The sequence below is a fragment of the Rhinopithecus roxellana genome, chromosome 19 (genome assembly GCF_007565055.1).
Source record: "Rhinopithecus roxellana isolate Shanxi Qingling chromosome 19, ASM756505v1, whole genome shotgun sequence".
In the NCBI taxonomy this organism is placed as follows: domain Eukaryota; kingdom Metazoa; phylum Chordata; class Mammalia; order Primates; family Cercopithecidae; genus Rhinopithecus; species Rhinopithecus roxellana.
Window position 1 is genome coordinate 68236737 of NC_044567.1, and position 23216 is coordinate 68259952.

Genomic DNA, 23216 nt, shown 5'->3' on the forward strand with positions numbered 1-23216 from the left:
ACTCAATGTCTTTTAACTCATACTGAAGAGTTTAGTTCATTTATATTCAATGTTTGTATTGGTAACTAAGGACTTAATCCTGCCATTTCGTTATTTGTTTTCTGGTCTTCTTTTTCCTTCCTTCCTTCCTCCCGCCCTCCTTGCTTTTAGTGAAGGTGATTTTCTCTGGTGGTATCACTGAATTTCTTGCTTTCTATTTTTTGTGTATCCAGTATATGTTTTTTTATTTGAGGTTACCATGAGCTTGCAAATATTATCCATTAATTCGATTTAATTTAATTTTTTTATTTTTGAGATGGAGTTTTGCTGTTGTCACCCAGACTGGAGTGCAATGGCACGATCTTGGCTCACTGCAACCTCTGCCTCCTGGGTTCAAGTGATTATCCTGCCTCAGCCTCCCAAGTAGCTGGGATTACAGGCGCCTGCCACCACACCCGGCAAATTTTTGTGTATTTAGTAGAGACGGAGTTTCACCATGTTTGCCAGGATAGTCTCAAACTCCTGACCTCAGGTGATTCACCTGTCTTGGCCTCCCAAATTGCTAGGATTATAGGCGTGAGCCACTGCTCCTGGCCCCAGTGCATTATTTTAAAGTGATGACAACACTGATTGCATAAACAAGCAATAAGAAAACTAAAAATACTGTAATTTTATCTCCTTCTTAACTTTTTGTTGTTTCTCTCTACATGTTATTGTACTGTCTACCTTTTGAAAAGTTGTAGTTATTATTTTTGATCAGGTCATTGTTTAGTCTTTCTACTTAAGGCCAAGAACCCTTAGACTTGTCCTTTTGCAGCTATTTTTTTAGATCTTGTAGGCTTCCTTCATTCTTTTTCATTTTTTTCTTTTGTTTCCTCTGTATTTTCAAATAGCCTATTTTCATAGCTCACTAATTCTTTCTTCTGCTTGATCAATTCTGCTATTAAGAGACTCCAGTGCATTCTTCAGTATGTCAGTTGCATTTTTCACCTCTGGAATTTTTACTTGATTCTTTTAATTATTTCAATCTGTGTTAGATTTATCTGATAGAATTTTGAATTTCTTCTCTATGTTATCTTAAATTTCCTTGAGTTTTCTCAAAACAGCTATTTTGAATTCTCTGTCTGAAAGGTTATATATCTCTGTTTCTCCATGATTGGTCCCTGGTGCCTTATTTAGTTTACTTGGTAGGTTCATGTTTTCCTGACTGGTCTTGATGTAGATTTTTGTCCATGTCTGGGCATTGACATGTTAGGTATTTACTGTTGTCTTTACAATCTGGGCTTTGCAATCTGTACCCATCCTTCTTGGGGAGACTTTCCAGGTATTTGACGGGACTTGGGCTCTAAGCCCAATAATGCTGTAGTTCTTGCAGACTTGTAGACTTGGATAAGATCCAGAAGAATTCTATGGATTACCAGGTAGAGACTTTTGTTCTGTTCCCTAACTTTTTATCAAAAGGTGAGCAACTAATGGCGTGTCTCTTTCTATGCTGAGCTGCTTGGAAGTGGGGGTGGGGTGATGTAAACACCCCTGTGGCCACCACCACTGGAACCACCTGGTTCAGACCTGAAGCCAGCACAGCCCTGGGTCTTGCCCAAGGCCCTTTATAACCACTGCCTGGCTACCACCTATGTTCGCTCAAGCCCCAGGACTTAAAATCAGCAGGTGGTGAAACCAGCCAGGTTTGTGTCCTTCCTTTCAGGGCAACAAGTTCCCCAGGCTCCAGGCGTGTCCAGAGATGCTATCTGGGAGTCAGGGATAGGAATTTAAAAACCTTAAAAATCTACCTGGTGTCCTATCCTACTGTAGCGAAGCTGCCACTCAAAACCACAAGACAAAGTCCTTCCCAGTCTTTCCCGCCCTTACCACAGGCAGAGGAACCTATCCCTGTGGCCATAACCACCACTGGCCCACAAGGAGTTCTGCCAGGCCACCACTGATGTTAACTTAAGGCCCAAAGGGCTCTTCAGTCAGCGTGTACTGAGTGCTACTAGGCCTAGGACCCCACCCTTCAGGGCAGGTCCATAAATGTCCAAGAGCCTAGGCCTAGATTTGGGAACCCCAAGAGCCTGCTTAGTGCTCTATCCCATTGTGATCAAGCTACTACCTGAAGCCAGCATGTCTAGAGTCTCACCCAAGGCCCAAGCATGCTCCCTGGGTAGTGGTTATTGCTTACTCAGGGCCTGAGGACTCTTCAGTCAGTAGGTGATGAATCTTGCCAAGACTGGGTCTTTTTTTTTCAAGGCCAGTGAGTTCCCTTCTGGCTCAGGGTGTGTCTAGAAATGTCAACAGGAACTCGGGCCTGGGATGGGGGTCTCACGACTCTGCACGGAGTCAGTCCTACTGTGGCTGAGCCTAGTATCCAAGACGCAAGAGAAAGCCCTTTTTACCTTTCTCTCTTGTCCTCAAGCAGAAGGAAGGAGTCACTTTTGTTGCTGTGAGCTGCGCTGCCTGGGTTTGGGAGGAGGAATGGCACAAAACCTCACTTAGAAGCCCTGTCTGATGTCTCCCTAAGTCGTGCCCCAATCCACTGACTCTAAGCCCAGCACAGAACCAGGATTTGGCTAGGAATTACATTCCTTGACTGCCTTTCAAGTTCAATCCTAGACTGCCTTTCAAGTTCACTTTGAACCCAGAGCGCTTCAGCTTGTGGTGGCGAGGCTTGCAGAAACTCACATTCTGGCCACTCAGATGGGCACTTTCCCTCTAGCTACAGCTGGTCTAAGTGCTCCCTCTGTGGGCGGATACCAGCTGAGTTCAGAATGATTTTGTTTTGCGCTATGACAGGGCAGCACTGAGTTCAATGTGCAGTCCCCAAATTGCTGCACTCTCCCTCCCCCAAGTACACAGATTATTTCTTCACCACACACAGCCACTGCCAGGGGAGTGGCAGAGGGTGGTGCTGGCAATTCAAGACTACCTTTCCTACCCTCCTCAGTGCTGCTTTCAGTGATACGAAGTTAAAACCAGGTACTGTGATTACTCACCTGAGTTTTGGTTCTTATAAAGGTGCTTTATGTGTGCAAATTTTGGGGGGGTGTGTTGTACAATTGGTGGAGGCTTCTATTTTGCCATCTTACTCTGGTTTGTAATTTTATGTCTTTGAAAAGAAGCTGAGATAACAAAAGAAAGCAAGTATGTGTTTATAGTTTGTTATATTAACTTTCTTATTTATCATTTCTGGTTCTCTTGATTTGTTTTTGTTTTTGTGGATTTGATTTACCATCTGGTGTCATTTCCTTACCCTAATACAGTTTTAATCCCATCTGACTCCTTTATGTTATTATTATCAAATATATTTCTGGCTGGGTGCAGTGGCTCGCTCCTGTAATCCCAACACTGTGGAAGGCTGCAGCAGGAGGATCACTTGAGCTCAGGAGTTCGAGGCTGCAGTGAGCTATGGACACACCACTGCCCTTCAGCCTGGGTGACAGGTGGAGACCCAGTCTCTAAAAAAATAAAAAGTAAGGCCAGGCGCGGGGGCTCACGCCTGTAATCCCAGCAGTTTGAGAGGCCAAGGCGGGTGGATTACAAGGTCAAGAGATCGAGACCATCCTGGCCAACATCATGAAACTCCGGCTCTACTAAAAATACAAAAATCAGCTGGGCGTGGTGGCACCCACCTGTAATCCCCGCTACTCGGAAGGCTGAGGCAGGAGAATCAGGAGGCGGAGGTTGCAGTGAGCCAAGATCTCGCCAGTGCACTCCAGCCTGGCGACAGAATGAGATTCCATCTCCAAAAAATAATAATAATAATTAAATGAACTTTACATTTCTATATGCTATAGACCTGACAATGCAACTGTATACATGTTTTATACAGTTGCTTTTTAAATCAGTTAACAGAAGAACTATACAGTTTGTGTTTTATAATTATCTTTACAGATTGGGATTACTATTTGGAGTTAGTTACTTTTGGTCTGAAGAACTATCCTTTGTCCTTTGTATTTCTTGTAAGACAGGTCTGCTGGCAGTGAATTCTCTCAGCTTTTGTTTATTTGGGAATGTCTTTATTTTGATTTCTTTTTTTTTTTTTGAGACGAAGTCTCGACCTGTCACCCAGGCTGAGTGCAGTGGCACGATCTCGGCTCACTGTAACCTCTGCCTTCTGGGTTCAAGAGATTCTCCTGACTCAGGCTCTTGAGTCAGGCCTATGATTACAGGCACGCATCACCACGCCTGGCAATTTTTTGAATTTTTAGTAGAAACAGGGTTTCACCACGTTGGCCAGGCTGGTCTCGAACTTCTGACCTCAGGTGATCCACCCACCTTTTGGCCTCCCAAAGTGCTAGGGTTACATGCATGAGCCACTACACCCACCCTAGCTTAACATGTTTTTATTCCCATTTCTTGGCCTTCACCTTTTAGGACTGTCTTCAACATGTATAACTTACAGTTCATGTATTTTAGAAGTATACAAATGTAACTCCAAATGCTAGATTTTGGTGTGAAGAAGATTCACACTTGAGATTACTATAAATTATTTTAATGAAAATATTGTATTATATTTTCTGATTTTAAGAGCAATAAGTACTTTTTGTAAGAAGAGAGAGAAAAAAAAAACTGGACTCATGATATAAAAGTCAGTATCCACCTGCAATCCCATCTCCCAGATATAAACACTATCAGGGTAACATGACCTTCTGTAAACTTTTTGTTGTAGCTCCAGCAGGAGCCTGTGGTATTGTTCTGGCACCTCCTGCAGGTATAGCAGCAAGTTCCAGGGCTGTCCTCTTCACTGTAGGGTCTCCTCCACACAGTGCAGTGGCCCCCACTTGTACCCACATGCTCCTTCGAACAAGAACAACCTCAGGTAAGGAGCATTTGTTATATTACAGTCTTTGGCTAGTATTTGGAATGTAGTGTTTTGACAAATGACTCAGTGTTGTAACTTGGACAAGTCACTTAATTCTCTGGGCTTCAGTTTCTTTACCAGTGAACTGGAGATTACTATTTTCTTTATCTTAATGGATTATAAGAAGTAAATGAGGCATTATTTGTGGGAAAAAAAACTTTGTAAAGTGCTATATTATATATTAAAATATTGTATGTTCTATATAATATATTACAAAATGACTAGTATAAATATGACTTATTCATGAAGAAGCAAATCAAATATAGTTCTTCTCAGCTTATATATTAAAGGGTTACTTTAGTAGATCCAATAAATTATTTGAAAATTATAGGTTTTTTGTTTGTTTATTTGTTTTAAAGAAACTTGTTTTGGCCAGGTGCGGTGGCTCATGCCTGTAATCCCAGCACTTTGGGAGGCTGAGACAGGCAGATCACTTGATGCCAGGAGTTCAAGACCAGCCTGGCCAACATGGTGAAACCCCATCTATACTAAAAATATAAAAATTTAGCCAGATGTGGTGGCAGGTGCCTGTAATCCCAGCTACTCAGGAGGCTGAGGCAGGAGAATCGCTTGAACCTGGAAAGTGGAGGTTGCAGTGAGCCGAGATCACGCCATTGCACTCTAGCCTGGGTAACGAGCAAAACTCTGTCTCAAAAAAAAAAGCAAAGAAACTTGTTTTATTTATTTTTTTAATTTTTTGTACTCTGGGTCTCAATCTTTGCACTTAATCCCATATACAGTTAGAAGGCTAATAGATTTGTTTTATCATTTATAATCTGTAAATTGGTTAATACCAAAAATTAAGAAAGTATTTAGATTGGTCTTGAAATCAATAATTTGACATCTTCTCTGTTGTACCATGAGTCAAGTTATCTTATTCTAAATAAGTTGCTAATCAAGATACCAGATTAATAAGCAAAGGACAGGAATAGATAATAAGAGAAAATAGACCTAAAATCATATTTTTAAGACGATTAAAAACCTTGAATAATAAGAAAATACCATTTTAAGAAAGTAACATTTGTATCTGTTAACTCTTAACTACATTTTATTTTTTTTATTTATTTTTATTTTTATTTATTTTTTTTTTTGAGACGGAGTCTCGCTCTGTCACCCAGGCTGGAGTGCTGTGGCCGGATCTCAGCTCACTGCAAGCTCCGCCTCCCGGGTTCACGCCATTCTCCTGCCTCAGCCTCCCGAGGAGCTGGGACTACAGGCGCCACCACCTCTCCCAGCTAGTTTTTTGTATTTTTTAGTAGAGACGGGGTTTCACCGTGTTAGCCAGGATGGTCTCGATCTCCTGACCTCGTGATCCGCCCATCTTGGCCTCCCAAAGTGCTGGGATTACAGGCTTGAGCCACCGCGCCCGGCCTCTAACTACATTTTAAAAAGTATAATGTCCAAGACTGGGCATGGTGGTTCACGCCTGTAATCCCAGCACTTTGGGAGGCCGAGGCAGGAGGATCACTTGAGGTCAGGAGTTCGAGGCCAGCCTGGGCAACATGATGAAACCCCGTCTCTACAAAAAAAAATACAGAAATTAGCCAGACATGGTGGCATACGCCTATAGTCCCAGCTACTTGTGAGGCTGAGATGAAAGAATTACCTGAGCCTGGGAAATCAAGGCTGCAGTGAGCTGTGAGCACGCCACTGCAATCCCGCCTGGGCAACAGCAAGACCCTGTCTCAAAAAAAAAAAAAAGTATCATGTCCAGTGTTATTGAGGTTTAAATAAGATCTATGTGCTTACTCATGCCTGTGTTAAAGAGTAATATAGCAGTTCTTAGGAAGAGCTGTAAAAATATGTATTGATCTATGCTAATTCCATTCCTTCTTATACCACTTCAGAGTGTTTATCACAAAGAAATTATTCAAAAGAAGGAATAACTGCATTTCATTACAGTGCTATTTGTAATATGAATAAAATCAGAAATAGTATAAATAACTCCAGATAAACATTATATATAAACTTAATGAATCACTATGCATCCATTGAGTTTTATAATTATGAGGCCCTGTGGAACAGCAAGGAGAAATGAATATGATCTAAATTTGTTTAAAACAGAGTATTAAAAAAACCAGCTGTGATGATGTCTAATATAAAATACATAGACAAGGAATAACAATGAACATGGATGGGTAAAAACTATTAATATCCTCAAATAGTACATAGGGGTCAGTGAGTTTCTTTTAACATTTCCTTTATCACCTCAGCAGGTTTATTCAGTACATAAGAGTAGGAGTGGGTGTGAAAGTCCTGACTCTGGACACTGCCATGTATCCTCTGTTTCCTCGTAGTGGGGCCCAGCAACTCGGGGGGCTCTCTGTGTGCCGTGAGTGGCCGCGTGTGTGTGGGGTCCCCGCCTGGCCCGGGCTTCGGCTCTTCCCCTCCAGGAGCAGAGGCAGCTCCCAACCTGAGATACGTGCCTTACGGTGCTTCACCCCCCAGCCTGGAGGGGCTCATCACCTTTGAAGCCCCTGAACTGCCAGAGGAGACGCTGATGGAGGTAGAGAAGAGACTATAGTGGTGTGAATGTAATGTTGATTTGTTATGAGAACATTCTAGTGATGACAAGAACAAAATACATTAAATAGTTACTAAATTATGTTCTCTTTAACGTGCCTTTTCTGTTTGAAAAGTATTGCTGATGTCTTTTTAGATTAATGTTGACAGTGACACTCATCCATAATAAGCTTTGGTTTATAGGAAGAAACGCATAGATTCTGTGTTTTTCTTTCTTTTTTTTTTGAGATGGAGCCTCGCTGTGTCGCCCAGGCTGGAGTGCAGTGTCGCGATCTTGGCTCACCACAACCTCCGCCTCCTGGGTTCAAACAGTTCTCCTGCCTCAGTTCCCCGAGTAGCTGGGATTACAGGCACGTGCCACCATGCCCGGCTAATTTTTGTATCTTTAGCAGACACGGGGTTTCACCATGTTGGCCAAGCTGGTCTTGAACTCCTGACCTCGTGGTCCACCTGCCTCTGCCTCCCAAAGTGCTGGGATTACAGGCATGAGCATTCTAGTACATTCCAGTACATGTTCCAGTATATTGAAACATATAGTCCAATATGCTGTCACAGAGCAGAAAGACTTAGAAGTCAATTGGCTTATTCTGTCACCAGGAAAATGATTCTCATCTTTCTTTAACCATAATAGAGTGGGAAACTTTTAGGCTTATTTGAGATTTCAGGATGCATTTATAACTAAAAACAAATCTCAAAACAACATTCTAGAATACCCATTTATTTATTTATTTGTTTGTTTATTTGAGACAGTCTCGCTCTGTCACCCAGGCTGTAGTGCAGTGGCGCGATCTCAGCTCACTCCAACCTCCACCTCCTGGGATCAAGCCAGTCTCCTGCCTCAGCTTCCTGAGTAGCTGCGACTACAGACACATGCCACCACAGTGGCTAATTTTTGTATTTTTAGTAGAGATGAGGTTTCGCCATGATGCCCAGGCTGGTCTCAAACTCCTGACCTCAGATGATCCACCTGCCTCAGCCTCCCAAAGTGCTGGGATTACAGGCGTGAGCCACCATACCTGGCCTAGAATACCCATTTTTAAATGACAGCCCTCTGAATGTTGTTATGTCTACCAACACTCCCCTCTTTAACTGAAAAGATCACAGAAATTTAGAGCTTTGGTATTAGTAATCACTGTTAACTGAAAAACCACCAGAAATTAAGTAAAGCAACTCTGAAATTATAAGAAGTCAACAGAATTCACTACAGTATCAAGAAGTGTAATTTAGCACCTATAGTATCCTTATAATCTTGGTGTCTAACTTGTCATGTTTTTGTCTCATGTATATTGGTTTAATCATTCAGCTTTCTTTTCTTTTTCTGGTAAAAGCACAGCGACCCATCCTGAGAGTTTACTTATGTGGGTACTCTGATATATATATACACAAACACATGCATATACCTACATTTGGTTTCATTTGTGTTCATTTTCTTACCAGCTTTCTGAAGTTTAAAAATTTCAATCTCCTTTTGTCATTCTGATACTCCTAAGTATAGAAAACGTGATCAGTGGCCATGGTTTATGTACAGAAATGAGTATGTACCTATTTTTAATCTGAAATTTTCTAAGACAAATTGACTTTGCTGCAGCGGGAACACACGGACACCTTACGCCATCTGAATGTGATGCTGATGTTCACTGAATGTGTGCTGGACCTGACAGCCGTGAGGGGAGGAAACCCTGAGCTATGCACATCTGCTGTGTCCTTGTACCAGATCCAGGAGAGTGTGGTGGTGGACCAGATCAGTCAGCTGAGCAAAGACTGGGGGTAGGTACCCCCCGTCATTCATTTCCAGACTTTTCATGCTTTCTCTAAACTTGTGTCTAAGTCATAGGTATTGTCATCCACTGAAGATCGTATCTCACTACTAAAAGCTAGGAGTCTCAATTATTTCATTATACTAGATTTCACTATATGAGCCAAGACCTGGAGATTATACAACCTTAGTGCTGCCTTTCCTTGTAAATTATACTGTTGATAATTACATAAAAATTACATAAATTTTACTATTTATGTAAATAGATTGTATTGATTTTTATCTGAGTGTATCCGTTGTTTTCAAAGTACACACATCTTTATGCCTTGTCCCTCGAGAGTTTACTTGTGCATTAAGAAATTAAGGAGGACTGATCGCAGTGGCTCACGCCTATATGTAATTCCAGCACTTTGGGAGGATGGGGCAGAAGGATTGCATGAGCCCATGGATTCAAGACCAGCCTGGGCAATATGATGAATCCCTGTCTCTACAAAAAATACAAAAATTAGCCAGGCATGGTGGCGCGCCCCTGTGGTCCCAGCTGTTAGTACACGGGAGGCTGAGGTGGGAGGATCCCTTGAGCCCAGGAAGTAGAGGATACAGTAAGCCACGATCAAGCCACTACACTTCGGCTTGGAGAACAGAGCAAGACTCTGTCAAAAAAAAGAAAAAAAGAAATCAAAGAGGATGCTATTCCTTTATAGAAAGGCAATTTTAATGTTGACCTGTTGTGTAAAGTGCCACATCTTAGATTAGTTCACTAGATAACCCTCTGCTACTGTCTTTTGGGTGCAGGCGGGTGGAGCAGCTGGTGTTGTACATGAAAGCAGCACAGCTGCTTGCGGCTTCTCTGCATCTTGCCAAAGCCCAGATCAAGTCCGGGAAACTGAGCCCATCCACAGCGGTGAAACAAGGTATGGGAGAAGGCAGCGTGTGACTCCAGGGGTCCTTAAGTTGCTCTTTCCCATCACACCGTGAGAGTGTCTTATGAGTACTCACTGTTATTTTTATTTTTCAATATTCTTAAAGGGAAAAGATGCTGGGTTATTAACTTTTTGCAGTTTAATTGATATAAATCAGAAGTGCATTATTCTCAATCTTTTCATATTGAAAGAGATAACATATGAATGAATCCTGTTTCTGGTCTGTTTTTTGAATGATCACTAGTGACACCTTCCCTATATATCAGCAAGAAAGATACATATCACTGTGTCTTTATTTCTGGAGGAAAATTAAAATTAGTTCCCATCTCATTTTTTTTTCAGTTGTCAAAAATCTGAACGAACGATATAAATTCTGCATCACCATGTGCAAGAAACTTACAGAAAAGCTGAATCGATTCTTCTCTGACAAACAGAGGTTTATTGATGAAATCAACAGTGTGACTGCAGAGAAACTCATCTATAATTGTGCTGTAGAAATGGTAACCCTTTCTAAGGTTTAATATTGTATAGTACTACTTATCTTTTAAGTGTCTTTTTAATTGAATATCTATTTGCCAGCTATCATTTTAAAAGATAATGTCTCAAGTCCCAAGTATTGTGGATCGCCTTCTACTAAAGAAGTAATTGGATTTAAGCAACTCTTAATGTAATTTATTGAATGTATTACGAATCCACATTTGTAAGTTACCACATTTGCTAAAAGTTTATTACAGCTCTTATTAAACATTGTTGGCATTAGGAATGATCTAATCACTCTCTTTTTTTTTTTTTTTTTGGAGATGGAGTCACTCTGTCACCCAGGCTGGAGTACAGTGGCACGATTTCAGCTCACTGCAACCTCTGCTTCCCGGGTTCAAGTGATTCTCCTGCCTCAGCTTCCCGAGTAGCTGAGATTACAAGCACCTGCCACCATGCCCAGCTAATTTTTGTATTTTTAGTAGAGATGGGGTTTCGCCATGTTGGCCAGGGTAGTCTCGAACTCCTGGCCTCAGGGGATCAACCTTCCTCAGCCTCCCAAAGTACTGGGATTACAGGCATGCGCCACTGTGCCCGGCCAATCTAATATTTTTATAGTGTGCATCTAAAAGCATTAGCAGGATCTGTTCCTGCATTTTCTGTTGTTTAAGAAAGTTAGGCTTGATAAAACTCTTAGAAAAAACACTGCTTTATTAATCAATCCACACAAATTTATGTGCTCAGGTCCCACTTACTGATAATTATTGTAGTGTAGACACAAAGTAAAACCTCCTTTTCCAATTTTCTGGTTATAATATTGGAAATTTGTTTTCTGCCTCTCTTGGGGAAAAATTGCTCTGAAGTAGAAATAAAAATAGAGGCTGTTGAAAAAGTAGTTAAGTGGGGGAAAATTCATTCGTTAGCCAATCTTTTTTTTTTTTTTTTTTGAGATGGAATTTTGTTCTGTCATCCAGGCTGAAGTGCAGCAGCATAATCTTGGCTCACTGCAACCTCTGCTTCCCAGGTTCAAGTGATTCTGCTGCCCCCGCCTCCCATGTAGCTGGGATTCTAGGCACCTGCCACCATGCCCATCTAATTTTTGTATTTTTAGTAGAGACGGGATTTTACCGTGTTGGCCAGGCTGGTCTTGAACTCTTGACCTCAAATGTTTCACCTCAAATGATTCACCCGCCTCGGCCTCCCAAAGTGTTGGGATTATAGGCATGAGCCACCGTGCTCGGCGTGCTAATTGTATTTCTAACACATTAACATAATAGATCCCCATTTCCATTTCCCATTTGTCTATACTTTGAACTGTGCTGTTATATTCCATGGCCTTATTTTGAAATTTATTAAAATAACCATAGGAAAATAACTTTGGAATATAAATTCTTGACAAAAATAGTATATATCATATTGCTGTAAACTGTTGAGGTGAATAATACGCACTGCATCACTGTATGCTGAATTGAGACCTTATATGATAAATTATTTTTAGAATTTTGCACCAGAAAAATGTCCTCCATAAGGAATTATTATGCTGTTTTTCCTTCTCAGAATAAAGAGATCTATAACTTAATAAATTCCTCCTTTCATCCTGGCTGCTTAGTGAGCTTAGAGGCATTAACACTTAAGTTATTTTTTTCTTTTTACTTGTCCTGGCTCTGATTTTCTGTATCCATTTTATTTGCTTGTTGTTAGCTACTTGAAATTATTTTTTTGAAGGAGAGAGAATAGGTAGGTACAGTGGCAAGCACCTGTAGTACCAGCTACTCAGGAGGCTGAGACGAGAGGATTGCTTGAGCCCAGGAGTTCGAGATCAGTCTAGGCAACAGAGCAAGACCCCATCTGTATAAGAAGACATTAATACATTTTTAAAATTAAAAACAAAGATACAGCATATTAACAAGTAAATTTGAATACTGGATTACTGAGAGTTCTGGTATTTAATGATCAAAGAGAAAATCAGAATGTCGATGGGGAAACCCCTGTGAATAATGCTACCATCCCCTCTTTCTGGAGAGCCCCTTCCCATATTTTCCTCACCTAATTCACTTCTGCTGTTGCTTCATGATTCAGCACAAACAGCACCTCCTGGAAGCTTCCCCTAATCATCTTCCTCCATAATATAGGTTAGAGGCGTCCCCTTTGTATTCCGTACCATCCAGTGCTTCCTTCTGTAATACCAGGTGTCCCTTGGAATTAGAATTGCATTTTTTGCAGGACTGTATCTCCCTCCAGACTGCGAGCTCTCCTTCATTGTAGGCACAGTGCCTGGCACTTAGTAGGTGCTTAATAAGTGTATTTGAATGAATGAATGACAACACCCAAAAACTATTTGGCTAGAAAAAGAAGCCAATAAAGCCAGTAAGTGACTGTTAGCATCATTTAATTATATAATTGAAACAGAATCTACTTTAATGAAATTTCAGGTTACCCTTGTGTGGAAGTGTGTGTTTAAAATCAATTTATAGTGAAGTCATAAAAGAGCCAGTTTAGAAGGGTTCTAGTATGAAATCTGAGGCATACCTCTGAATACCAGAAGACTGTGTTTGAAAGCAGAATGACTTTTTATGAAGTTGCTCTTATGTATTGCTCATCCCAAAGAATCTTTGAATTTTATGCAGTTTTGCAGATTGTATCACTTTACCAAAATGTGTTAATTTTAGGTGGATTCCATTTAAAGCTTAAATGCCCAAATGGATTTGTATTTTCCTGGAAAAATTGAGAGAATTGTGTTTTTGTTGACTGGTTCCAGGTTCAGTCTGCAGCCCTTGATGAGATGTTTCAGCAGACCGAAGATATTGTTTATCGCTATCATAAGGCAGCCCTTCTTTTGGAAGGCCTAACTAAGATTCTACAGGACCCTGCAGATATTGAAAATGTACATAAATGTAAGTTGACTTACAAAGCAGTGTATTTACTGACTTCATTTTAATTGTCTACCACAGGCATAGTACAAAGAGCTTGGAGTTTGGAATCCTGCCTGGGTTTGAATCGTGTCTTTCCAGCCTGGAGCAAATCACTGAGCCTTTGTGTGGTCTCAGCTTCTTTTTCATAAAATGGGAGTAGGGCCAGGCACACTTTGGGAGACCAAGGTGGGTGGATCACTTGAGTTCAGGAGTTTGAGACCAGCCTAGCCAACGTGGCGAAACCCTGTCTCTACTAAAAATACAAAAATTAGCTGGGCATCATGGTGCATACCTGTAAGCCCCACTACTCGAGAGGCTGAGGCAGGAGAATCGCTTGAACCCAGGAGGCAGAGGTTGCAGTGAGCTGAGATCGCGCTTCTGCACTCCAGTCTGGGCGACAGAGCAAGACTCCATCCTAGGTAGGTAGGTAGGTAGGTAGGTAGGTAGGTAGGTAGATAGGAAGATACATAGATACATATATATATATAGATAAATAAATACATAGCTAGATAGATACATAGATAGATACAGCAGTGCCTGCCTTGCAGGGTTGTTGTGAGGATTATAGGTGATGCATGAAAAGCACTGGTGACTGCGTAATTCATCTTTAGATTTCTACACTGTGTTACTTTGTTGGCAAGTGTTTGTATATGTAGGAGGACTTTATTTTTATTATTAAATGCAACTATTTTAAGCCTCATGGGCTTAGTGACTGAAGAGTCCTGTGAAACTTCTGTGTACTGCAGACTTGGTATAGATAGCAGAGTGGAGATTGATGGGATACCAGGATGTTACTACTTACGACATACAAGCCCAGTAATCTGGTTTTTTTTTTTTTTTTTTTTTTTTTTTTTGAGATGGAGTCTCGCTCTGTCACCCAAGCTGGAGTGCACTGGCCAGATCTCAGCTCACTGCAAGCTCCGCCTCCTGGGTTCACGCCATTCTCCTGCCTCAGCCTCCCGAGTAGCTGGGACTACAGGCGCCCGCCACCTCGCCTGGCTAGTTTTTTGTATTTTTTAGTAGAGACGGGGTTTCACCGTGTTAGCCAGGATGGTCTTGATCTCCTGACCTTGTGATCTGCCCGCCTCGGCCTCCCAAAGTGCTGGGATTACAGGCTTGAGCCACCGCGCCTGGCCATAATCTGGTTTTTTAGGCAGAGGTGGTAGACTCTTTGGAGTTGGAGTGTATGTGGTCACGTTACATTTTGAGTAGCCACAAGAGGATGGCAGTTCTAAGACTATTTGCAGTTTTGAGCAAGCTAGTTATGTAACAAGCTAGCTGACGTGCTTACCCAAATTTTACCACTTTGCAGCACTAAGCTAGAAGTTGTATCTAAACTATTACCAAGCAGAAATAAGAAAACATGTTCAGAACTGTTAACTTTGGGGCAAAGATAGAATAGAGATGACAATATAATTAGTGATTTTTTTCATTAGTTCTTCATTTTTGTTATTTTATTTCTAGATAAATGTAGTATTGAGAGAAGACTGTCGGCGCTCTGCCATAGCACTGCAACCGTGTGAGCAGCAGGCTCATCCCATGGACCGGTGGTGGGAACCTGAGGTGATTCCTTTGGGATTACAGCTTGAGTTCTGTCACCCCATCCCCAGGAAACTGTAGCTTCTTAACTGGTGACTACCAAAGAACAAACAGTGATTTCAAAAAGGAAAAACAATCCAAAAACTACATATTTGTAGGAAATCTGCCTTATTGGAGAAAGTCACCCTTTCCCTTTTTCTTTGTAGAAGCAGGAGCAAGAGTGTTTGGCTCCCAGTTTGGACTTGGTGAATAAATGTACCTTAGAACTAGGATAACCGGTACAGTTATTCTTAAAGGTAATTAAAAATGTAACAGAGTGAGTGCTCATCACTCAGTTCATCAGAGCAGTGTGTGAAATTCCATGTGTTTGCTGAGGTATAAAGGTAAAAGTATTCACCCCTCATCCAGGGAGTTTGATATTTGGAGTAAGTTTGTTTAACTCTGAGCATGTATCTTTAAACAGCTCAGGAAGAAATAGCTTAAGAAGTGAAACGTGGATCTTGGAAGAAATTTTGAAATCTTCAATTTGATCCTAATATGGACACATGTTAATCTTCCAAAATCTTTCATATTGCACTAATTTATTAAAACAACTGTGTATTGGATTTTGTAACTTAACTGAGGCACAATGGACTTGTTTAAAATATTTTACTTCATTGTATACATATACCCTTCCCAGAATTCACATGTAATCTCCAGTGAACTTTTAAGTGGTTAAAACGTATTCATGTGAACCTTTGCAATTTTTTTTTCTTCATCTACACCTACAGATTTTCTCAGTAATGTTTTTGTTAGCTTTTGGTTCCATTTTTTATTGTGCATGCAGAATGTACATTGATGCCTGTGACCTTAGGTTTACTAAAGGCTAGGTTTATTTGGGCAGTATTAGGAAAAAAAATCATGGATCAAGAGATACTCTTGAGAATTTGAATAGGGCCAAAACAAAGTTGGTGACCTAAAGGCTTGTTAGTGATGTGGAGTTCCTACACGAAGTGAGTGGAAAATGAAGTTCGTTTTCTCTTAGGAAAATGGGCAGCTCTCTTCTGCCTAATGTGTATTTTTCATGTTAATCCTGACAGTTCACCAAATAGCTAGTCATGGAGAATGCAGGCAGTTAACTTAATATCCCTCCAGGAATGGTTCCTACGTTGTATATTATTTGATTTCTTTTACTTACCTGCTTGAATACTTGAATAAACCATTCACCAATTTTAATCCTTTTATTTTAATCCTTTTACTTAAAATAATCTGAACTCTGACAAATTGCACAGAGCTCTTTGGCATTAATCTAATTTTAATGTACTGATAAAAACAAACATGGTTTTCCTTTACTTTGACAAAGTAATGTAATTTTTACCTTATTTATCTGTATGAAATTCCAGTAGTTAATTTGAACATTTATTTATATGACGTTTGTATTTTTAGGTCTTTAATACAGTGTTTCTACCTCTCATTTGTAACTGCATGCATTATTCTTGAAACTAGGTAAAACTCACTGAATTGTTGTGTAATAGCCTTTTTATTATTGCCTGTACAAATGTATATTAAGGTAAAATAAAACTGACAAAATGTTTCTAGGGTGTAGCTGGGTACATATTAAGTGACTTGTTGAGCCAGGTACTTCCTTAGTGAGTTTAGAGACTTGGCCATGAATATCCTTTGTCCTGCCCCAGGATTTAGTTCTCAGCTGCTGTCATCCAGGCTTCCAGGAACATAGACTGTTTTACCTCCCCAACCCTATTTGTTATTAGTGATACTTTATTGTATATGATATTTTTTATTCACAGTGAAATTTCATTCATGTTCTTTCAGTTATCACCTGTGTTATCTCAGTTGTAGGTTTATTCTATCCTCTCCTCTTCCTCTCCCATTTCTTTTTTAATACAGGATGAAACAGGTTCAGAGAGGGGACGTGATTGGCCTAAAGTCAGGAACTAGGCAAGCCGTCAAGCCATGCTTTGTGACTTTCAAGTTAATTCTTCTTGTTCTTGTATAATAAAGTTCTTGGGGTAGATGGTGTGTGTGAAACAGTGAAGTCTCAACAGCAGAAAAGAACAAACTGTAAATTCATGAATAATGGTTCTGGTTATACTTCCATTATCAAGGCTAATTGTTTTAAGAGATATTGCCTTGAGTATAGCAATAATAAACAAATGCTTTATGTTTCCCTGAGTATTTTTTAATTTCATATCGTGCTTCATAGAGTGGAAATGTACCAGTTCATTCATACATTCATGGGTTGACACCTGTATTGAAGCGATAACCTGGAAAATTGCTGACCAGCTATTACTACTGTAAAGATTTGCTTTAACTGTACCCTCCACTGGACTTGGAGGCCTGTGCTCTAGATAATTGGTCTCCCATAGTCCCTGTCCCCTCCTTCCACTGACAGAAGTAACCAGAGCAACAGTTGTTTTTCCTCGCTGGAGTGGTGAATAGGAGCTGGGAGGAGGGGACTCTTAGGATCAAGCTGCCTCAGTCTCCACAGTAATAAGGAGGAAATTGAGTTGGACACAGTGGACATGAGGCCTCGAGTGGGTACCCCAAACCCATGCATCTCAGAGTGTCTGAGTCCTCACGCCCCCTTCTGCATGCCAGGAGTGCTCTGTGCAGCCATCCTGTGACTGCTTCAGTTCAGAGAAGGATAGTATCCATCCCTCCCTCCAGCTTGCCTCTCTGCTGAGGCTTTCTCCTCTCTACTCAGCTAGCTATTTGCAACAGCTTCTCTCCTGGCACTTGTCTGGGAATATCAAATTAAAAATTGTAACACCCAATTTTGATAATTTTAGTTGAGAGAAACAACCTCCAGTGAAGACTGATAAGTAACTTATTGCCCATGTTCCTTTGTCCCCACAAGAGGAATTACCAGGGCAGCAGTTCTCCCCTCACTAGAGTCCCGTCTAGGAGCTTGAGAGGAGGGGATTTTTAGGGCTGGACTGCCTCAGTCTGCATAGTAATAAGGAGAAGTTGAGTTGGACACAGTGGATATGAGGACCTGGACTTAGATATCTGAAGAATCCTTATTATTTGTTTGTTTGTTTGTTTGTTTGTTTTGAGACGGAGTCTCACCCTATTGCCCAGGCTGGAGTGCAATGGTGCGATCTTGGCTCACTGCAACCTCTGCCTCCTGGGTTCCAGTGATTCTCCTGCCTCAGCCTCCCAAGTAGCTGGGATTACAGACATGTGCCACCATGCCCAGCTAATTTTTGTATTTTTGGTAGAGATGGGGTTTCACCGTATTAGGCTGGTCTTGAACACCTGCCTCGGCCTCCCAAAGTGCTGGGATTACAGGCATGAACCCCCGTGCCTGGCCAAAATCCTTAATGTTGATATTAGTGGTTAGTACATGTTTTGGAGGAGGACTTCACACATTTTAACTATGCTCCCTTGTGTTTTCTGTAGGCAGTCTTAAATTCTTTCTGGAATAAAGCAAGGTTGATCAGTGTTTCTCAAGGAGGATTACTTGGCAGGGAGTAGCTACTGCTCAGAGAACTTGGTATTAAGTGCATTCTGGAAGCATCTGTGCCTGTTTCTAGACACCTCAGACCACTTTCTTCTGAGTTCTAGACCCTTGAATCTGCAGCCAAGCAAGCTCTTGGGTCCCTCCCAAGTCTCATGTTTAGCAGAGCCCTGTGAGAATAATTGTATTGGGGGAGGAGTCAAGATGATACTTCCCTCATGTGCATCAGAGGAAACCACATCAGAAACAATCCACCTAGAAAAACACTGCATACGGGAAAACTGACAACTTGCCCTGAGAAATCACAGCCTTGGTGCAAGTGGTGAAGCCGAACTGGTAAAAGATCAAAGTGAACTCAGAGATTAAACTGTACTAGGGAAAGGAGCAGAGGCTGAGATCCTGCTGCCAGTGTGACCTCTCACAGAGTAGCCCAGCAGAGGCTGTGTAGAGATGGCCACAGAGCCAGGACCTAGCCCTGTGGAGGCCCTGGGTACATGTGGTCCCAAGTGAAGCCGTGCCTGTTGCTCTGAACAGGTGGAATCAATCTGTAGGTTTTTCCTCTTTTCACAGAGTGTGCCTCTCCTTAGGTCTGCACTCCCTCTCTGTGCAGGGCGGACGCCCTGGGCTCTGCAGCATGACCTCCTGTCCCAAGACAGTCGTGCTCTTGGACAGTTAGCTTCTATCATTATGAAGTGCCCACATGAGCTCTTGTTTATTGGAAACTGTGTTGTATACCTCCTTTAGGGTTTCTGCAACTGAATTTGGCAGGTAGCTTAGTGGTCCACTTGGTCTCAAACTCCAGCTTTACCATGTGCAGTTGTGTGTTCTTTGGCAAAGTTCCTCCCCTCCCCCGCATCTGTCAGTGGGGGAAGAGTGCATGTCTCACAGAATTGAAGTGAGAAATAAGTTAATGAATATGAAATTCTTTGCCCAGCCCCTGGCACATGGAAGGGCTCAGCAATACTGTATCCGTTGTACTGGTCATCAGTCTGTGGCTCTTCACTGCTCTTGTTTTGTTTTGAGAGAGGGTGGAGAACAATTTGTTCTGTGTTTGTGTGGGGCAATGCCTGTCTTCAGGGCTCTCTTAAACCATGTGCGTTCTGGCTGGAGCTTCTGAAAGGACACAGTTCTTGCATAGAAGTTCCTTTCTCGGCCGGGCGCGGTGGCTCAAGCCTGTAATCCCAGCACTTTGGGAGGCCGAGACGGGCGGAACACGAGGTCAGGAGATCGAGACCATCCTGGTCTACACGGTGAAACCCCGTCTCTACTAAAAAATACAAAAAACTAGCCGGGCGAGATGGCGGGCGCCTGTAGTCCCAGCTACTCGGGAGGCTGAGGCAGGAGAATGGCGTGAACCCGGGAGACGGAGCTTGCAGTGAGCTGAGATCCGGCCACTGCACTCCAGCCTGGGTGACAGAGCGAGACTCCGTCTAAAAAAAAAAAAAAAAAAAAAAAAAAAAAAAAAAAAAAAAAAAAAAAAAAAAAAGAAGTTCCTTTCTCCAGCTTACCCACCAGGCAGTCTAACTTCAGACATCTATGTTGCCCTTTTAAGTCAATTTGGCTGTTGAAGTGGAATGTTTTTGTCAGTCTGATAGTTGTTAATTCATTTGATCCTCATACCAACCCTTACTTGCCTCCTTTTACAGGTGGAAAAATCAAACTTGGAAAGTAATTTCCCCCAAGGAAAAACCCCACAGCTGAATAGTGGTGGGAGCAGGAGACCACACTGGGCACAGGAGTACCCACCTCCCTACAGGAGCCCCACACTGTCTCATCCTTAGAAAACCCAAATGCACACTCCTTGTCTTTCTAATGCATTCTTTCTGATGTGCAGGAAGAGGGGAAAGAAGGAAGAGCTTTTCCATTTGGTGCTCCAATGTCTCCTGCTGGACCCATCTTCTGCCTAGTGGAAGGCAGCAAAATTTCAAGAAACAGGTGAGGTTGAGCAGCTTGGTGCAACCCCACGGGGCCTGGAGTTGGAGCTCAACAGCAATGGATTTCAGAGACTACCCTGAAACTCCCAGTAAAAAAGACTTCGGAGACATGTTAATAAACTCAAGCATTCGATCAACCCACTTTTAAGTTTTCCTGTTTGCTTGCTTGTTTTTGCATATGGCAGTGAGATTGAGCAGCAGGGAATTGTTTCAGTGGGAAGTGGGAGGACCCTCAATTCTAGGTGTGCCCAGAGGAACTTCCCCCGCCACAGGCCCTGCCAGCCTCCTGGGACCAGTTCCTTCACTGATGGCAGTAGACATAGCCCATTTCTCCTTTCTCCAGGAACGCTCTTTAGAGGCTGCCCCGCCGAGGCTGCGTGCACTCCCATTCTCACCTCGGCCTGCCCAGCCTAGCGTTCACTGCCAGTCCCCTTTGGCTTACGCAAGAGGAGGACAGCGTGTAGAACCCCGTCTCCAGCCACCAAGTCCACCCAGTTGCTGCCTTCTCCTACCTTCTGTCCTATTGTTCCCGTCTCAGCCCACATGAGGGCCCTTGTTTACGTTGGCACCCCCATCCGCTACTACAGGGAGAGGGTGGGGAAGAAGATAGTGGCCTGAGTCTGGCTGGATCTCTGGAAGGCCTCTCCCAAGTCTCACGGACAATAAAGTGACTTCCTGTCTAGCACATAGATTCCCTTCAAAAGCAGTGATGGGAAACCTACAGCCAGGGCTTCTGAGGGGCCCTGGCTAGAGGCTATTGCTCCGCTCCCTCTGGAAGATTTCAGTGAAGATGAAGGTGAGTTGATACATTTTGGAGCTAAACCAAAGATGGCTGATTTAGGTAGGAATTCTCATAAGGAGCAGAAAGAGTGCAGGCTTTGATATGGAATGCCTTGTGATTGGAAAATGGATTTAGTAGAAACCCAGAATATTTTGAGCATGAACAGTTTTTTCATAAATCCCTTTTACATTCTGAGAAAGAAAACAGCACCCCCATACACCTGTCTCTTGGGGAGAACTTTTCTACAATATGATGAAAATATGCACAAAAGGTTTGAATATATTTTAAGTGTTTATAAGATGATAAAGATATATCTGTGGGTGTCCAATGGAATTAAGTTTTCCTTCCCTATCTGTAGTGTCTGATGGACCTGGAAAATGGGAATTATTTTAGAGACTTTTGTTTGTTTGTTTGAAGCGGATTCTTGTTCAGTCACCCGGGCTAGAGTGCAGTGGTGCGATCTCAGTCCACTGTGACCTCTGCCTCCCAGGTTCAAGTGATTCTCCTGCCTCAGCCTCCCACGTTGTTGGGATAACAGGCACCCGCCACTACGCCTGGCTAATTTTTTTGTATTTTTAGTAGGGACAGGGTTTCAGCATGTTGGCCAGGCTAGTCTCAAACTTCTGGCATTAGGTGATCCACTGCCTTGGCCTCCCAAAATGCTGGGATTATAAGAGACATTTAATTTTATATTCCATAATGCTAATATTTTAAACCATGAGCTTACATAATTAATATATATATATTTTTTTTAAGACAGAGTCTCGCTCTGTTACCCAGGCTGGAGTGCAATGGCGCGATCTTGGCTCACTGCAACCTCTGCTTCCTGGGTTCAAGCTATTCTCCCATCTAAGCCTCCCAAGTAACTGGGATTACAAGTGTGTGCCACCACACCTGGCTAATTTTTTTTTTTTTTTTTTTGAGACGGAGTCTCGCTCTGTCGCCCAGGCTGGAGTGCAGTGGCGCCATCTCGGCTCACTGCAAGCTCCGCCTCCCAGGTTAACGCCGTTCTCCTGCCTCAGCCTCCCGAGTAGCTGGGACTACAGGCGCCCGCCACCTCTCCCGGCTAATTTTTTTTTTTTTGTAATTTTAGTAGAGACGGGGATTCACTGTGTTAGCCAGGATGGTCTCGACCTCCTGACCTCGTGATCCGCCCGCCTCAGCCTCCCAAAGTGCTGCGATTACAAGCGTGAGCCACCGCGCCCGGCCTACCTGGCTAATTTGTGTGTGTGTGTGTATTTTTCAGACAGTCTCACTTTGTCACCTAGGCTGGAGTGCAGTGGTGTGATCTCGGCTCACTGCAACCTCCGCCTCCCGGGTTCAAATGATTCTCCTGCCTCAGCCTCCTGAGTAGCTGGGATTACAGGTGCCTGTCACCATGTCCAGCTAATTTTTGTATTTTTAGTAGAGACAGGGTTTCACCATGTTGGCCAGGCTGGTCTCGAACTCCTGACCTCAGGTGATCAACTCACCTCGGCCTCCCAAAGTGCTAGGATTATAGGCGTGAGCCACTGTGCCCAGCCTAATTATGTAATTTTTAGAAACAAGGTTTTTTAAGTATAGGAAAACTAAAAGACTAGGAAAGATTTGCAGTAAATTCAACAGATGAAGGGAGGTTAAAGTGGGAGAAAATGTTAGGAGAAAATCCAGAAATTCCCTTTGCTCCTGATAGCCTCATGTCACCAATGGTGAGCAGCAGAGGGGCCTGAAAGGGTAGTGGGTTTGAGAGGCCCTGGTGTCCTGTGGGGTCCTGCCACACGATCCAGTTGCCTCCTGTGTGTGCCGACACTGACCTGGGTGAGACGCCTCACTCCCTGGGCTTCCCTGTCCTTGTCAGTAAAGCAGAGATAGAAACACAACCTGCCTCTCAGGTTTCCTGTGAGAGTCAAATGAGCTGCCATGGCAGCCCCTGGGTGAGGCTGGCGTGGCCAGCAGCGGGTGGAGCAGAGCAAGGCTGAAAGGACATGGGAGGCCTCAGGACCCACTCTGTTGTTTCTCCTCTTTGGCAGTCACATGCTGCTTCCTCTTTGTCACATCTGTATTGTGGAGCCATAAACCCTCCTTTCCATGGGAC

General features: G+C 42.6%; 1 protein-coding gene across 6 annotated transcripts in view; it reads left to right on the plus strand.

Moving 5' to 3' along the window:
- ULK2 (unc-51 like autophagy activating kinase 2) overlaps window positions 1-20502 on the plus strand; it is a 103301-nt gene extending 82799 nt beyond the window's left edge. For 3 of the 6 annotated variants that reach the window (XM_030923446.1, XM_030923442.1, XM_030923444.1), the window contains 7 exons: window positions 4646-4795; window positions 7135-7343; window positions 8949-9127; window positions 9912-10030; window positions 10382-10539; window positions 13275-13410; window positions 14893-17139. In XM_030923446.1, the coding sequence (XP_030779306.1) occupies window positions 4646-4795; window positions 7135-7343; window positions 8949-9127; window positions 9912-10030; window positions 10382-10539; window positions 13275-13410; window positions 14893-14951 (1010 nt within the window). In that variant the 3' untranslated portion in view covers window positions 14952-17139. Of the gene's footprint in view, window positions 1-4645; window positions 4796-7134; window positions 7344-8948; window positions 9128-9911; window positions 10031-10381; window positions 10540-13274; window positions 13411-14892; window positions 17140-20261 lie in introns of those variants that run through there. The other 3 variants (XM_030923447.1, XM_030923443.1, XM_030923445.1) reach the window with 2 other exon arrangements.
- Window positions 20503-23216: the final 2714 nt, after the last annotated feature.